This window comes from Manis pentadactyla, chromosome 14, assembly GCF_030020395.1.
Source record: "Manis pentadactyla isolate mManPen7 chromosome 14, mManPen7.hap1, whole genome shotgun sequence".
Classification (NCBI taxonomy): domain Eukaryota; kingdom Metazoa; phylum Chordata; class Mammalia; order Pholidota; family Manidae; genus Manis; species Manis pentadactyla.
Window position 1 is genome coordinate 65,395,164 of NC_080032.1, and position 18,987 is coordinate 65,414,150.

General features: G+C 38.7%; 1 protein-coding gene and 1 long non-coding RNA gene across 2 annotated transcripts; one reads left to right on the plus strand and one right to left on the minus strand.

Moving 5' to 3' along the window:
• Positions 1-7,665: 7,665 nt before the first annotated feature.
• On the minus strand, positions 7,666-16,741 carry NECAP1 (NECAP endocytosis associated 1). Its single transcript, XM_036909937.2, has 8 exons — positions 16,596-16,741; positions 13,616-13,716; positions 13,343-13,447; positions 12,583-12,664; positions 11,672-11,780; positions 11,394-11,577; positions 9,700-9,802; positions 7,666-9,367 (listed from the first exon to the last, which is right to left on the minus strand). The coding sequence occupies exons 1-8, from the start codon at positions 16,688-16,690 to the stop codon at positions 9,319-9,321; spliced, it is 828 nt and encodes a 275-aa protein (XP_036765832.1). The 5' UTR covers positions 16,691-16,741; the 3' UTR covers positions 7,666-9,318.
• LOC118924812 (uncharacterized) lies at positions 13,723-18,324 on the plus strand. The gene is made up of 2 exons (XR_005029754.2): positions 13,723-16,144; positions 17,236-18,324. It is a non-coding gene; the product is annotated as an uncharacterized LOC118924812 (long non-coding RNA).
• Positions 18,325-18,987: the final 663 nt, after the last annotated feature.

Sequence of the window (18,987 nt, forward strand, 5' to 3'; positions counted from 1 at the left end):
AGAACCTGAACAGACATTTTCTAAAGAAATACAGATGGCCAAACAGATACATGAAAAGATGCTCCACATCACTAATTATCAGGGAAATGCAAATTAAAACCACAATGAGATATCACCTCACACCAGTAAGGATGGCCAGCATCAAAAAGATTAAGAACAACAAATACTAGCAAGCAAGGATGTGGAGAAAGGGGAACCCTCCTACACTGCTGGTGGGAATGTAAAGTAGTTCAACCATTGTGGAAAGCAAAATGGAGGTTCCTCAAAAAACTAAAAATAGAAATACCATTTGACCCAGGAATCCCACTCCTTAGGATTTACCCAAAGAATACAACTTCTCAGATTCAAAAAGACATATGCACCCCTATGTTTATCGCAGCACTTTTTACAATAGTCAAGATATGGAAGCAACCTAAGTGTCCATCAGTAGATGAATGGATAAAGAAGATGTGGTACATATATACAATGGAATACTATTCAGCTATAAGAAACAAACAAATCCTACCATTTGCAATAACATGGATGGAGCTGGAGGACATTATGCTCAGTGAAATAAGCCAGGCAGAGAAAGACAAGTGCCAAATGATTTCCCTCATTTGTAGAGTATAATAATGAAGCAAAACTGAAGGAACAAAATGGCAGAAGACTCAGAGACTCCAAGAATGAACTAGCAGAAACCAATGGGGAGGGGTGTGGGAGGGCAGGTGGGGAGGGAGGGAGAAGAAGATTGCGAGGTATTATGTTCAGTACACATGGTGTGGGGGATCACGGGGAGAACACTGTAGCACAGAGAAGGCACATAGTGAATCTGTGCCATCTTGCTGCACTGACGGACAGTGACTGCATTGGGGTATGGGTGGGACTTGATAATTTGAGTAAATGTAGTAACCACATTGTTTCTTCATGTGTATATGTGCATATCAATCACACCATAATAAAAATAAATAAAAGAAATACAGATGGCCAGCAGACTTGTGAAAAGATGCTCCACATAGCTATTCATTAGGGAAATGCAAATCAAAACCACAGTGAGATATTACCTCATACCAGTTAGAATGGTGATCATCCAAAAGAGAAGAAAGAACAAGTGCTGGTGAGGATGCGGAAAAAAGGGGACCCTCTTATGTTGTTGGTGGGAATGTCAATTGGTGCAACCACTGTGGAAAGCAGTATGGAGGATCCTCAAAAAACTAAAAATAGAAATACCATAAAACTCAGTATTCCACTTCTAGGAATTTACCCAAAGAAAAACAAAATCCCTGATTCAAAAAGATATACGCACTCTTATGTTTACTGCCACATTATTCACAACAGCCATGTTATGGAAGCAACCTAAGTGTCCCTCAATAGAGAAATGGATAAAGATGTGGTACATATACACAATGGAATACTATTCAGCCATTAAAAAACAAACAAAATCCTACCATCTGCAAAACATGGATGGACCTAGAGGGTATTATGCAAGTGAAATAAGCCAGGCAGAGAAAGACAAATACCATATGATTTCACTTATTTTTGGAATATAAAAACAAAACAAAACAAAATGAACAATGTATCAGTAAACTTATAGACAATGGCAAGTGTCTTACCATGGGGAGGGGTTCGGGTGGGTAGGTAAGGGAGGTGATGGGAATAAAAAGACACAAAAATCTCAATCATAATATAAGTTGGTCACAGGAATGAAGCACAGCCAATGGTACTGTAACATCTTTCTATGTTGACTAATAGTAACTGCCCTAGTTGGGGTGATTTAATAATGTATGTAAATGTTGAACCACTGTGTTGTACACTTGAAACCAATATATTGTGTATCAACTATACTTCAATAAAAAAAATAATTACAGGCCAATACATGCCTAGTGAATATACATACAAAAATAATCAACAAAATACTAGCAAACCCAATTCAACACCACATTAAAAAGATCATACACCAGGATCAAATAGGATTCATACCTGGGAGGCAAGGATGGTGGAACATGTAAATCATTTAACTATGATATACCACATTAATAAAATGAAAAAAAAAAAACACAATCATTTCAATAGATGGAGAAAAAGCATTCGACCAGTATAGTACCCTTTCATGATACAAACTCAACAAATTGAATATAGAAGGAACATACCTCAACATGACAAAGGTCGTATTTGACAAGCCCACAGCTAACATCATATTCAATGGTGACAGTTTGAAAGGTTTTCCTCCAAGTTCAGGAACAAGACAAGGGGGCCCACTCTCACCATTCCTATTCAACAGAGTACTAGATGTCCTAGCCACAGTACCCAGGTGGGGGAAAAAAAGCCATTCAAATCAGAAAGGGAGAATTAAAACTGTCTCTGTTTGCAGGTGATATGATCTCTTATAGAGAAAATCCTAAAGACTTCACTAAAAATACATTAGAATACACCAGTTAGTAAAGTTGCAAGTTGTAAAATAAACATACAAAAATCAGTTGCATTTCTATATGCTAACAATGAAAGAACTAAAAAAGAAATAAAACAAGCCCATTCACAATAACATCAAAAACAATAAAATACTTTAGGAATAAATTCAACCAAGAAAGTGAAATTTCTGTACACTAAAAATATACAACTTTTATTAAAAAATTTTAAATGTAGGAAAAAAAAAAGGAAAGCCTGTATTCACGGGTTGATATGTTGGAAGAATTAGTATTTCATGTTAATAGTTAAAATGCCCATATTATACAAGCCATCTGTAGTCAAGTCAATCTCTATCAAAGTTCCAATGGCATTTTTCACAGAAATAGAACAATATTAAAATTTTTATAGAAACACAAAAGACACCTCCAAAGCAATAGCCAAAGCAATCAGGAAAAGAAAGAATAAAGCCAGGGACATCACATATTTCCTGATTTCAAACTATACCACAAAGCTATAGTAATTAAAACATTATAATACTGGCATAAAAACAACAGAACACAATATACAGCCCAGAATTAAACCCTTGGCACTAACAGTCAACTAATTCACAAGAGAGCCAAGAACACTCAATGGGAAAATGACAGTCTCTACAACATACAATACTGGGAAAACTGGATTACTACACGCAGAGAAATGAAACTGGACACCTATCTTACACCACTCCCAAAAATTAACTCAAAATAGATTAGACACATAAACATAGACCTGACACACTAAAACCAGGAGAAAACAGAGGAAACTCCTTGACATTGCTCCTGCCACTGATTTTTTTTAGATGACACCAAAAGCACAAGCAACAAAAGCTAAAAATCAACAAGTGGGACTATGTCAAACTAAAAAGCTTCTGCACAACAAAAAGATACATTTAAAAAAAAATGAAAAGACAACCTACAGAATGGAAAAAAATACTTGCAAACCATAGGTCTGGTAAGAAGTTAATATTCAAAATACATAGAAGAATTCATGTAACTCAGTAACAAAATAACAAACAATCCAATTAAAAAATGGGGAGGAACCAAATAGACATTTTCCCGATGACATATGAATAACATACCAAGAGATTTTTTGGTGTTTTTAACAAAAGATAGTCTGTGTTTAGTCACAAGCACTTGACTGACTCAGTGTGACTCAAGACCACAAAGTAACCGTTTGTATATCATTCTACTCTGAAGTCTTAGAGTAGGGGCCCAGACTGGCAGGAGTGATGCTTGGGGCGTATTCACATGAAAAGATGTTCAACATCTGAAATCATCAGGGAAATGTAAATTAAAACTACAGAAACACTACCTTTTATCTGTTAGAATAGCTATCAAGAAGACAAAGAGAGAGGAAGTGATGGCAAGGATGTGGACAAAAGGGAACCCTCCTAACACCGTTGGTGAGAATACGAAGTGCTACAGCCACTATGGAAAATAACATGGATGTTGCTCAAAAAATTAAAAATAAAACCACCATCTGATCCAGAAATTCCATTTCTGAGCATATATCCAAAAGAAATGAAAATAGGATACCAAAAAGACATATGCGCTCCCATGTTTGTTGCGTTATTCACAATAGCCAAGATATGGAAAACATATGTTCATTATTGATAAATGGATAAAGAAGATACGGCATAATATTTACAACAGAATCTTATTCTGCCATGAGAAAGAAGGAAATCCTGCCAGTTGCAAAGACATGGAGGACCCTGAGGGCATTATGCTAAGTGAGGTAAGTCAGAGAAAGATAAATAAATACTATATGATATTACTTAAATGTGTAATCTAAAGAAGTAGATTGGTGGTCACCAGCGGCTGGGGTTGGGGGAACTGGGGAGACTTGCAACCAGTAGATTCATCAGTCCTGAAGATCTAATGCAAAGCATAGGTCATTATAGACAATACCATATTATAAACTTCAAAGTGGCTAAAAGACTAGATCTTAAATGTCCCCACCACAAAAATTAAATTATGTGATGTATTAACCCTATGGTGGTAATCATAGTGAAATGTATAAATGTGTCAAATCAACATGTACACCTAAACATACACGATGCTACATGTCAATTGTATCTCAGTAAAAATGTAAAATGTTTTTTAAAAATGAACTCCCATCATTTTGCCCATATACTTACCATCTTATTGTACATCCTAACAGTCAAAAGTAGAATAGCCAGCCAAGCAGCTGTACATGGAGCTAACCATGTGCCAGGCCATGTTTCAAGCACTTTATTGTCACAATAACCCTATACAGTAGGAGCTAGTATCCTGTTTGCATAAGAAACTAAGGTAAACAAAGTTTAATTTGTCCAAGGTCAAAAAGCCAGTAAGTGGCAGAGCAAAATTTTGTAACATAATAACAGCCTCCCAAATTCATGCTAATAACCACTACTCCTCTTTACTACCCATTTACTAATCATCTATTTTGAAGGGGCTGAGGGGAGTCATTAAAATTAATAAGTATATTCCCCATTCGAATATTTAAGTATTAAAGTCTGAAGGAAGTATTATTCTATACTTCATGTCCTGCCTACCCAAACAGCTATTCTTCTATATTTCCAAAGAACTTTGGAACAGGTGCATATTTAGATTCCATAGATGAAATGTCCCTTGACAGTCTTTATGTCTTTCTTTTTAAATGCCTCCGGTCACCACAGTCAGCAGTATTTCCTACAGCTGTGCGGAGTTACCAGCAGGCGCGTGCCCTCTAGTGGTCTCATGCTGATATGCAGCCAGATAAAGTATTCACAAAGTGCTTCAGTCTTTCTTTCCTATTACAGGCTCAGTAACAGAGCACATAGAAAAAAGAAAATATTAAAAAGCAAACAAAAAATTCGTAATGGGCCTGAATGCATTACTGTGTTTAATTGAGGGGGTGACACAACCCTTAAATTGATAGAGCAGAACATGAGGTCACAACGGACAATTATTTCCCTACTGGCTCAGATGTAGCAATTGAAGTATCTCAGAGCTTTTTTAAAAACATGCCACCGCTGCATCATGATATCCATCAAAAGGGGACTAAAAAATACAATTCTTTCAAAATCTGAAATAAATGCCAAGCCATAAAATTACTGTGAAAATCACAAGCCTATATATCCCCCAGGCTAAAAGGACCTGCAAGGAAAGAGAACTCTCTTCCTTCTTCCCTTTTATCATGAAAGAATATGTGAATTGATAAGGAGCTCTTGAGTGTGAGCTCTAATCACAAACCACGCGTAGTTTCTTCATATACAAATATATTAAGAAACAATAACAAGAAGTTTAAAAAAAGAAAGTAACTATAACATAACCAAAGTACAATGTAATCTTTGCCAGTTAATGATAATTAAGATAAGAGTTAAGCTACAAATTCTATCAGCAGCTGTGCTATACAGTATCTTTTTCCATAGGGCCTATGTACCAAAGTAAAATTTATCTTCACCACTGCTTGATCCCTAAGACTGACTAGTCTGGAGCACATAAATGAGATTTTCTGCAACTACTACAAAACATAGGGAATACTTGTCATGTACCAAGGAACCCAAATGAGAATGAATAAATGAAGAAAATACCTGTGGGGAAGTTGGGGCTCCTATGGCCAGGATCCTCACGGAACTTAAACCACTTGATGATGTAACTGGCCTGATGTTAGGCTACTGCTTCCACACCCGTAGGCAATAAGCTATTATTATACTATGCAGCGACTGCCCAGTGCTCTGGGTGGAGGCAGAGACACTAGTACTCAACCTGGTGAACCAGGAGAACAAGCAGGGTAATAAACCCTTTTACCCCAAAGAAACATTCTACTGTCATTTCTTTGGTCACACTGAATCTACAGCGAACTTGCCGGAGGCTGAAACCCATTGGCAAGACACCACCAACGTATTGATTCCTAGTCTCTCTTTACTGAAACCACCAGTAATAAGTATTTAGTAAGCATTTGCTATCTAGAAAAGTATATGAAAAGTATGATGAGCAGATAAAAATGAAGACATGGTCCTTATATTCCAAGAGTTTACAAACTAGTAAGGGAGAGAATTTTAACAGCAACCCAAACAAAACAAGGGAAATCATCTTTCATACTAACAGGACAGGTAACATTTAATGAAGTAGCATGTGAGCTACACTTAGGATGGAAAGGGTTTCAACAAGCAGGTAAAGAAGGGAAGGTATTCCAAGCAGGGGGACCTTTAGCAAGCATTCAGTGCTCACGGTGCCATCTGAAGAATGCCAAGTACCTTGGTTTGCTGGACCACATTGTGCATGAAAGGGAAAAACTGGGGGCTGAGGATGAAATGGTACTTTGGATTTTATTCTGCAGGCAGAGGAAAATCATTAAAAGCAGTGAGTAGGGGAGGAGAGGGCATGAGCAGCACTTTGTTTTAGGAAGATTGTGATGGTGGCAATGTGTAAGCTGAGTCGGAGCTACAGAAGCTAGAGGACATCAGGATGGAGGAAGTCAGGAGTTACAAAGGTTCACGTTACAACTGTGAAAGCAGATATTGCTGTGCAACGGGATTGAACTAGAAAAATGACGGTCCACCTCGATAATATGGGTGAATGTAGTAACCACGTTGTTTTTCATGTGAAACCTTCGTAAGAGTGTATATCAATAAAACCTTAATAAAAATTATTTTTTAAATGTCTACATTTTTTCTCAAACAAAATCTGAGATCTAGGGTACACTTCTATCAATGATAGTGCCTCCTAACCTCAGTAACTGTAAAGAAAGGCCATGGTTGGGGAAGCCATCTAAGCCCCAATCCAGGAAGGGAATTGGGGAGGTAGATCAGAATCTCTGGAGAAAGCAGTATGTTTCCTTATTTAAAAAAAATTAAAAAGCAAGCACCCATATCACGCTGACTCATCTCCTGTGACAATCACTGAATCAGAACTCCAAGATCCTTCCAGCTCCCAAAGCCCATGACTCTGGCTTTGGGTCTGGCTCTTACACTGATTCCCTTCAGTTATGCTGACTATAGTTCTGGGCTATGACAGGTGGCCTAGACCATGAAGATAATTTGAAGCAAATGAAATTAACTACTATACCAGCAAACAAATAATGAATATAAATAATCTCTATATGGAATGTTCTGTGGGTTTAGAACCATGAGCACAGAGGTTTAGCCTCAACTTCTTAAAAGTCCCTTCTTAAAAAAGAGTAATGGATATAAAATGTCCTTTTATTACCTACTGGCCCATTTATATTAAGCCAATTCAATTTAAAAGGTAATTAAATAGGTAAATTAAAAGAGAGACACTACCTTTTTCTGTATTTTTAATTAACATATTGCACCAATACAGCATATGCTTTATATACACATATCTTAAACTTCATTTTCAATTATTCAGAATTCAAATACATAATATATTATCATCTTGAGAATACAAAGAACACAACATGGAGGAAGATTGAGAAAATAGGTTCCCAGCAGTTAGTCACTAATGATTCTATAGATTTTCCTTTTAGTGTTTTCTATTGGAATTTTAAAACATCCTGCCATGGCTGTAAGAAGAGAGCTGCCTGCAACAGGAGACAATGAAAACAATGGACCCAAAGTCAAAAAGAGTTAAGGAAATCCAAGAGAACATATTTTGAAACTAAATATAAGGACTCCCTTCAGCCGAGTGTATACTTCTAAATAGGTGCAAAGGGAGGAGACAATATCCTCCCATATCATCCTCAAGATTACCCATGAACAAACAAAATAGATAGTGCCCATTCATCTAAGAAAGGGAACTCTCTTCACAGCATTGTAAAAGGAATGGTGGGGCAGAGGGAAAGGGAAGCAGTGGGACAGCAACTTGCTTTTGAGATACCCTGGGTGATGGGTATCGAAGCTGTCACTTGGGCAAAACCAATCACAGCTAAAGCTGTGACTCGCCAGCTTCCTTCATAAAGGAAAACACCTATAATAGCAGCTTTCTGCTGAAGAGTTAGATGGATTGAAAAATAAATGTTTATGGAAAGGGGCCAGATACCCAGACAGCAAGGCAGTGTGGGTAGTGAAAGAGAGTTAAGTGCTTTCAACCTTTCTGCCCTCAGGTTAAAAACTCTAAACCCTTTAACTTTAGGTCAAATAATGGGGTAAATACAAAGTAATGCTATGCTCTGCAGCAACTAGACAGAGCTGCAAGAAAATAAACACTTCTTTAGAATGTGACTTGGAAAACAGCCCCTTGAGCCTCCTTCATCCAGGAGACATCCACTGATCAAAGATGCTGCACTATTCAACAAACAGGACAGTGGAGACGCCACCAACACAACACCCTCGTCAAAGGAAGAGACATGTAAACACAAGAGGGAGCTGGAGCTGAACCCAGCACTGGATGTTCACTGAAAAGGATAAGCCTGTAGGTGGACACCCAACAGAGACCCAGGAACAGGTCTTTCTTCAATACACACCCCTACCAAAATTCTGAATTTGTAAACACTGAGGTCGGTCTGTCCATTTTTTGAGTCTTAGGTTAATGGAAAAGGAAGTCTCAAGGTTTTTGAGTCCCCTAAAATTGCTAAATAGGGCTCCACAAAGAGGCACACAAGAGTCATGAGATGATTCTGAAATAAGCTGAAGAATTTAAAAGATGGAGAAAAATTTTACAGATGTTAGAAGTCATTCCCACCCCCCAGAGACCCTGGCTTTTCGAGCCCTGCAGTCAGCACAAGTTTGGTAAGACCCACTATTCCCCTGCCTTGATATGAACAGGAGGTAAGAGGTACTATATTGGCTGTACAACAAGTAACAACATAGGGGAGTGACATAAATCAGCTTGAACACAATGGAAAAGCTATGAAAAAGATTGTCCAGTAATTTTGGTTCTGGGAGGGAAGGGGTTCCTAACTTCCCTCACAGATTGGTGCCCTCAAGATCATTTTTATTCTTCAAGTCTGTCCTTAATGTCCTGCCAACGCTATTCAGAACTGGACCCAGTTGGATGGCTGTGGTGCCTGGTTTGGAACAGAGCTGCAAGAAAGGAAAACAGAGAGAAAGCCAAAGGCATAATATTAGGATACCTACTCCACTCTTTACTTAACAGTTTCCAAGAATTCATTGCCTAGAATTTCTGAAACTACTTTATAGCAGTTCTACTTACCAAGGCCTGAAACATCCCCCTCAAACTTCATCCTATAGCTCTCTCATCCCACCATCCTCAGCACTCCTACACTTTCTTACTCAGAATTTCTGCCAAAGACTTTATATGACCTGTAACTGCCCTTTGCCAGATCAAAGATTTCATCTGACTGTACATATCCTCTGACCTGACAAAGGGTATGTCTGCTTCCCTGTGCTCATACCTGGGTGCAGTGCTAAAGTCTCCCCACAAGTCATTGCTTGCAGAAACTGGAGCTGGTGCTGGTGTTGTAACAGGAGCAGGAGAATCCAAATCTAAAAGGATATCTGAATACAAGGTAAGAGAAGGAAAAAGAAAAGGGGAGACATAATAAAAATCTTAGAAATGAAAACTTATGTTCAAAGCACCTTTATTTACAAGACCAGCATTTTTTAATATTGTAATATTTTATAATAGCCAAAAACTACAAACAACCAGATATCATTCCACGGGTGACTTAAACACACTGTGGTACATCCATATCATGGAATACTACTCAGCAATAAATAAGAACAAACTACAGATACATACAACTTGAATGAATCTTAAGGGTATTATACAGAGTGGAAAAGCCAATCCAAAAAGGTTATATACTATGTAATTCCACTGATATATAACATCCTGAAGTGATAAAATCATAGAGATGTGAACAAATTAGTGATTATCAAGAGTTAGAGACAGTGTGTGTTGGAGGGCAGAAGGGGAGGCAGTGAGGAACAGGACAAACACAACACACACACAAGGTGAGGCCAGAGGGAGGTGTGGTTATAAAAAAGGGTGAAATGAGGGACCCCGTATGATGGAACTGTTCTTTATCCTGACCATGGGGGATCCAGGAGCCTACACACAATAAAACTGCACAGAACTAAACACACACACACAAATGAGAACATGTAACACTGATATACTCTAAGATTAGCAAATGGTATCAATGTCAATTTCCTAGTTGTGATATTTTGACTATAGTTTTGCAAATGTTACCTTTGAGGGAAACTGGGTAAAGGAGGGGTAAACAGGATGACTTCTTTGTATTAATTTTTACAACTGCATGGGAATCTACAATTATCTCAAAATAAAAAGTTTAATTTTAAAAAATCATTAAATTTTAGATATTGTCTCCTGTGCCCTACCAAAAGAAGTAGGCTATAGCCATTTTTTACCTCAACAACTTCAGAAAGATAATATTTACTCTTAGCAACCACATATATGAATGAATGATCTGCATCATCTAACACATTAAAATAAAACTCCCAGATTCTAATTCTGGTTCTCTAATCTTCCTTTCCAAGTTCCAATGCTCTCATTCTTTAAATGGAAATAACTATATTCATCTATTCTTTTTTCCTGCCAGATAGTAAGAAGAGTGAACAAACATGTATGTTTCATTTCTCTCAATTGCCCTCATGAAGAAATGGAAAGGATTAAGAAAAAATATTTATTGAGTAGCTACTATGTTCTAAGTACTATGCTAGGTGCTGTCACCTAATTTAACTTTCACAAACCTGGGGTAGTTTTGTATCTCCACTTTACAGATTTTGAGACAAAAAACTTAAGCAACGTTACCAAGCATGTTCAGATATTAAGTAGGAGAACCAAGGCTGAAATCTTGGTCCATCTGACTTTCAGGCCTACTACAATCTAAGCAAAGTACAATGAAGGAAAGAGTCTTTTTAGTATCCACCCATTTTCAGTCAAAGAAATACCATGACTACCAAATACCATGACTCTTGGTTTACTAGAGGAGCTCTGATCCCTTGTTAGAGGCTGCCAGCATCACTTTGCCAATAATAAGTGCCATTTAATAGCAAAAATATCAACACTCCTCGGCAAACAGGTGTTATGTGATTCCTCAAAGTTAATAGTACTGGCGAGATTTACCTGCATCACTACCTCCATGGTTAGATTTTGGAATGGGTGGTGGAGTGACATGATTGCTGATGGCCACTGACGAGGATGGAGGGGGAACAGTGACTTTGCCTCCAGGTGGGGGCGGGAGTAAGCTTAGGCTCCCAGCCCCAGCAGTCTTGGGCTTAGAAGCACCTCCTTTCTTGGTTGTAATGTTCTACAAAAGAAAAAAAAGAAAGAAGGAGGGCAAGAGAAAGAAAATGAGAAGTCACCAGCTTATGGAAATGTAGTGGGGGGTAACCAATACTCACCCCAATACTCAACTTGATGGTCTGTCCTTCTTTGAAGCCCAGATCCAGCTTGGGACGAGTGTCCATTTCCTGAGATTCTTTGGAAATCTCAGATTCCTGCTTTACCCACCTTTAGTAAATAAAAGAGTAAGTCATCTTAATTTGGGATTCCCTGAAAGTAGAGTCTGACACACAAATTTGAGTCTAGCTAATTTATGTGAAACAAGATTCCAGCAGCAAAATGAGAAAGGAAGAAAAGTCAAGAAGGAGGGTGAATGGGCTTCAATACCACTGAGGAACCATACGGAATGCTATTAAACTTGTTCCTCCAAAGGAAGGCATTTTGCCACCTATTCCCATCCCCCATGGTTGAGGGCTGCCCCCAAGAGGGTGTTAATTCCTCAGCCCTTCAGGTTGCACCCCGGTGCTGAGTGGACTTCCATGACTTCAGTCCTGAGGCAGAAAAGCAGAAGTATGGCTGCCCTTGAGGCGGGAGGCTGACACTGTGCATGCCGCTGTCCACAACAGCTGCGCTGAAATTGGGTGGACTAAAGAAATGCTGCAATAGACACAAAACATGTCAGCTACTCAAGTAATGGCACATAATGCTTACATATCTCACATAAGAGCCCTGATGTTACTGTAGGCCTCCCTCAGTCACTTGAAAGCAAGAGCAAATTCCCAAGAGACATAAACAAAAGCATCATCTCAAACCATTGTACAGGAGATCAAAAACATACTCCAGTATGTAAAGAAGAGACAGAATAGATACAGAGATAATGCAAGGAAACAAAGAGAACTGAAGATTTATACTTCTAATGAATTAACTAACCAAATAAAGGAACCAGGAGGTAAAAGAGACAGAGCCCATTTAACTGAAGCAGCATTCCCCAAACAATTTAACCTGGTAACGAAGGACAAATTCCACTCACTTGAAGTGATCTTGCAAGGAGACATTAAAGTCGAAGGCATCACCCCGATCTGTGAAGCCAATGCCAATGAAAGCACTACGCCCTGTGAAAAAGACAGGAACACTCAGAATGGGAAGTGTTTGGGCAAATTCTACCCAATGCAAATGTAACAATTACCCTCACTAGATAAAGTCTGTGAATGTGAAACACTTTCTCACAGGTCAGGGTCTGCAAACTACATACAGCCCATGAGCCAAATGCTGCCATAGCTTGTTTTTGTAAATAAAGTTTTGCTGGAACATAGCCATACCAAATTGTTCGCACATTATCTATGGCCACTTTCACACTACAACAGCAGAACTGAGTAGCTGCAACAGAGACTGTCTGGCCTGCAAAACCTAAAATACTTACTATCTTTATCTTTACAAAAAAAGTTTGCCAACATCTGAGAGAGACTATGGAGAAAAGATAGAGAATGGTTGCCCTAGACTTAGATGGTTTAAAATCCTGCCACCAAAAGCCACCACAAACAATGAATGGGCAACATGTGTTAATTCTCTGGTTAGATATACATTTTGATTTATGTACAGCCACCTATCAATTACCACATCTCAAACTTGTATTCATATCTATTACAAATAACATATTAATCCTTTAACAACTAGTTAATTTTGGAGAAAAGGGAGGACAAATTTAGCAAACTGAAGCGTGGGACCCACTGTCTTTTAAGTGCATTAAGTATTTCCTACTCTCATCCCATTCAAAATCCCAAATCCCTTACCAGTACCATCCTGGATCCGGATTACAAAGTAGCGGCTGGAATCTGTCACTGTCTCCACAGCAATACCAGGATATTGTTCTACCGGTGCCTGAGCAAAGAGCTCCCCTGACAGGTAAGAAAAAGACTTCTTTGAGCAAAGAAAGCAAAAATCTAAAACTCCAGTTAACAAGTATTTGCATTCCAGTCCCCAGCTTGAAGGTACTTGTAAAAGTACCTTCTTAAAACATAAAACCAGTATTCTTAGTATGTTAGAAGGTCACCAGCACAGATTACCTGAAACTTTATCCTCGAGTTTGATATAAGCAATCTTCCCTTTTGAAGTGATTCGGAGGCGACCACTCCAGTCAGGCTGGTCTAACTTCCAGTCAGATGCCCTACGATAGAAAAATGGAAGCCTCAGGCCTCAGGTCCATGTCTTTAATATACTGAAATCCTATGCAGAATCATTTGCCATTTTTCTATTTCCCTGTGCTGATGTTCATTCTTTCTACCTATTAAAAAATCAATAAGAATAACTCATGATTCTGCCTATATAGATGTTCTATGTTACACACAGTCCAAAGCAAATGGAAGACAATGTTACCACTGGAGTATTTTGGAGTCCAATAAGCATCAATCAAAACACATAAAACACAAATAAAATCAATTAAAAATGCTCATATTGATACTATTTCCATACTGTAAGTGATACTTTATATTACAGAGTTTTACTAATCATGTAACAACAAAGTCTATAAATGAAGTATACTGGTACCAGGAGCCTTCCCAAACCCCTAAACATATTACTATCTTTCATTGAACTCAACCATTATTTACAGAGTACATATTAAGTTACACACTATAGAATTTAATATTGGTTTAGCTGGGGACAATGGAAGTGATGAATAAAAAACGTTTTACAGGTTGGGAAACCATTTTTTTTAATCATTTATAAAATTTATCATAAGCTTTAATCTTCCTTCCCTAAGTCTGGTCAGTGAAAGTCTGAGATGTAACAGCTTATACTTGATTTACACTTATGCTGAATTACACAGATAAATCAAAGTCATTTATTCCCTCTGATATTATTAGTCATTCAAAGAAGGCATTTCTCCTAAAAGGCCCAATTTTTCCTTTAATGGCAACCTAGAGAATTAATCACACTCATAATGTAAAATGGGTTCTCATAAACAAGAATGATTACACAGATAAAAAGACAGTAAAGTAATATTTATCAAGCATCTGTTATGTGCCAGGCAGTATGCCTATTTATTGTGAAAATTAAGTCAGAGGATCTTGCAAGGGAAGTAGTATTATATTCATTTTTATAGATGAGGAAACTAATGCTCAAAAGATTAAATGACTTCCCCAGATGGTAACCCAGCAAATAAATGAGAATTCTGATTCAAACCTAGTTCTGCTCTCTTCACTTACCATATAAGAGAAGAGGGGTTGATGATAAAATGCCTCATAGAGGATAAAAAATGTCAGTAATAAGTAATGAAAACAGAAGGATAACAAAAAAAGGAAAATTAATTGCTTGGATGGCTCAGTGCAGTTAAATGACATAGGGATAAAGGCAGTGGATAAACTAGGAAGTGAGGATAGAGAATGCAAATGGATGAAGAAGGAAGGCCTTTTGAAAAGCTTGAAGTAGAAGAAAAAGAACAGAATCCAACTTCAATATACATGTATTATATTCTTTAGAAAGTCTTAACTCCTAAAGTTGCAAGTCATGGGCTCTACTACCTTATTTAATTGTTCAGTAAATGCTAATTTATGTGACTAAGTGTAATCTACTATTTCTTTTTTAAGTCAACATTTACAGAGTGCCCACTAAGTGCCAGACAGCATGGTAGACCCTGCGAATACAAAGTTAAAAACGACCTCAAACTGTTCATAGTCTGGTCTGGACAAATAAACCAAACAATTACAATACAGAAGGAAGAGCACTATGGAAGCACACAGCATACCTAAGCCAGAATGGAAGTCAAGAAAGGCCTCCCAAAGGTGGTGTCTCAGATGAGTCACACATATTAGTACCTGTGACTACCACCAAAAAAGTATGTTGATTCCTATTCATGGTCGACTTGGGGTCTGACTGAATGCTTACTATTAGGACTACCCTTTGTCATAAGGCAAAGCCCACAGGGTCTAGTGCACAGGTCAGCAGGCACAAAGATACTGATTCACGATGAACAAACCTCTATTAAGGAGGCAAAATAATGGACATAGGAAGAGGGTAACTTTTCAGCCAATGTAATAATAAATGCCAAGAGGTAAATCACAATGGTGATGTGGGTCAGAAAAAGGATTAAGAACAGTATCTTAAATTTACATACTCCTTTACTGTTTCCTAAATTCTTTCACCTTTATTATATCACTTCATTTCACTCTCCAAAAACTTCTGTGAGGTACACAACTAGAGCAGGTTTTACTACCGTTAACCTTTTCCCCCCGCCCCGTATTTTATAGATAAGAAAATTGAGGGTTGGAGAGATTAAGAGGTTTTTCCCAAACCATACTGCTGTCAAGTTGCCAGGGCTCATACTCACATTTGCTAACATGTAACCCAGTGAGTTACACGTTAACTCTTCGACTACATGACTTGGTAACTTCCTACAGCGTCCTCAGACCCTCATAGCCATTGGATTTACAAGGTGGTTAGTTGGCCAGCGAAGGAAGACAAAAAATACCACAAATCATCAAGAAGACATATTGAAAAGAACCAGAATGGACGACGTGTGATCATAACCTTTGCCTACTGGCAAAAGAGCTGAAGGGAAAACCTTGACAGTGGCATGGATGACAACAGCCCAGAAGGTAAATCGGATCATCCGGAGAGCGGCCAACACACAGTGAACACCCACACATGTGCACGGGTGTTGGAAATGTGTGTGTGTATTGGGGGGGGGGGTGGAACCTGAGTGACAAACCGAAGGGCGCGGGGAAGAGCGCAGGAAAGGACACGGGCGCTGGAGCGGCACTGGACGGAGATGACGGCGGGCAGACGGATAGCCCAGGAGGGGCCCGGGGAGAGGAGGGGTGGGAGCCCGAAGAACGGCAATTTACTTAAAAGAGGAGGAAACAAGGATAATGGCAGTGCAGATTCGGGGGAGAGCAGGAAGACGGGCGACAGTTATTGTCCAGGTGGGGAGGCTAGCAAGGTGACAGCCCAGAGGTGGATGTGCCAGGAATGGGCAGCGTGCTACCTGAGGAGGAAACCTTCAACCCCGACGGGTGCGCATGTGCCGCAGAGCCTCGGGGTTAGTACCTGTAACCGCGGTTGGATGCCCGGGGAGGAATCCGGTAGACGCTGACATCGGGTTTCACACACAGGACAGACTCATATTCCAACTCGGCCGCCATCTTGGCTCTGTTAGCGGCGCCACCGGGGGCGGTCGTAAGGACGGGGGCGGGACGCGGGGGCGGAGTTACGACACAAGCCGCTTCCACTTGCGCAACTTCCGCTCGAGTTTAGCTTGGTTCATAGGATTAATCTCCGGTGGCGCGCGTTGGGGAAGCCATGTTGAAACCTGGAAACGGTGAGGCTGCGCTGCTCTCCATCTTGGGTAATGGCAAGGCTGCCCCCACAGTGCGTGAGTCACGCTCTGGAAATCCCCATCTCCGAGAGGCGATGCGGGAAAGTGCCATCTTGCTCCTTCCCGGTACCCGCGCTGCTCTGGAAGGACGAGGACCACCCTGAAATCTGGAATTCTTTTCTTCTGAGAGGCATTTCTTAACCGTAGTTTCCTGACAGAAGAGGGGCGTCCGTTGGTAATCCCCGAGTATCTACGGGAAATGTATGATCCAGTCGTAGACATGGCGGATTTTAACCCTTCCAGAGTGTGAAAGTTAAAAATGCCCAGCCTGGTTCGTTGTCTAATAGCACCTTTATATCTCCGATTTTCCAGAACGGCACCTGTTGAAATAGTCTGCTGCACTTTAAGCGTGTATTCTGATTATCTTTTCGGAAAATCTAACTCTGTTAAATTCTAAAGTGGGACCAGGGACCAGCTCAATTCTAGTTTGGGCAGCATAATGACCTATTTAAATGGTCGCTGTTTGCTCCCAGTCTTATTATAATGATAAATCCTGCGGAACTCTCTCCATAAATGTTCCCTGTACACTCCAAATATAAACTTGCCACAACAAGAAACGATTAATTAGCACACAGCAAATGACAAACCCAAGATGGAAACACAAGTCAGTCGGACGGCAACAGCAGTGATCTTCCACCCCTTCATTATATTGACTGGTTGAAAACCTCTCTCTAATTTGTCCCCGTAGCAAGTGGTATCTTAAATTTTAAGAATTATAATATCCATCCTTGGCAAGGATGTGGGTAATCCACTTAATCTCATATACTGGTGACAGGAATGTAAATGTGCACAGCATTTTTGAAGGGAAATTTAGCAGAATTGATTAAAATATTGTACATCACCTTCAATTTAGCAAATAATGTATTTTAGAGTAATTCTTATAAGCACAAAAAAGTATGTACACTGGTTATTACAGCATTGTAATAGTGAAAAAATGTAAACGTGAATGTCAACAGAAAATTGTTAATGGCATATTCATTTCTATAGGAAGCTTTGCATGTGTATCTCGACATTAAGGTCATAGAAAGATCCAAGATTAAAAAATTTTTTTTCAGTAATCTTTAACTATTTCTAGTTTCCTGAATTGTCCTTGTCCATATTCTTTATACCTTTGCATTCATTGAACCTGCCTTAAACACTCTCCCCTAGCCTGTCAATTTGGCAAACTGATATGTTCACATGTCAGCTCAAATAATACTTCCTCTGTGACTTCACAGGTACTTTAGATGAATTTTTTCTAATGCTTCCTCTTGTTTCTGTGGTACCTTTTTATTGTACCTAAATTATAAGCTCCACAAAAACAAGAATGTTTCTTTTTAAGCACCCAGAACAATATCCTTCACATAGGCACTAATAATTATTGAATAATAAAGATTTCTGTAAGTATAATCATTTAACTTATTAATCTGGCCATTTACCAAAATTCCCTGATTTCATGATTCTACATATACTTTGCAGTAAATTCAAAGAACACAGAAAAGTACAATATGAAAAGTTGAAAGTCCACATCTTATGAACAACTTTATGCCAACAAATCCAATAAGTTAAATGGTCACTGATGTACACTACCTACCTAAAGTAATTCAAGAAGACATAGAAAATCTGAGTGACCCTATATCAAAGAAATTGAATTAACTAATAAACTGAAAACCTGCCCACAATTAAAAATCCAGGCCCAGATGGCTTCAGTGTTGACCATATATTTCAGGAAGAAATAAAAATCCAATGCAAACTCTCTAAGATGATGGAAGAGGAAAAAAAAAAAGCTTCCCAACTAATTTTTATGCCACAATCATTACCTTGATGCCAAAACCAAAGATGTTACAAGAATAGAGCACTATTTCCTCATGAGCAAAAATTCTTTACAAAATACAAACAAATCAAATCCAAAGATGAGTAAAAAGGATAATACACTATGACTAATTGGAACTCACCTCCAAGAACTTAAGGTTTGTTTAACATCCAAAATTCAATAAATGTAATACTCCATATTAACAGTATAAAGAAAAAGCACATAAGTATACCAGTAGAGGCAGAAAAAACATTTTGTAATTCAATACTCAC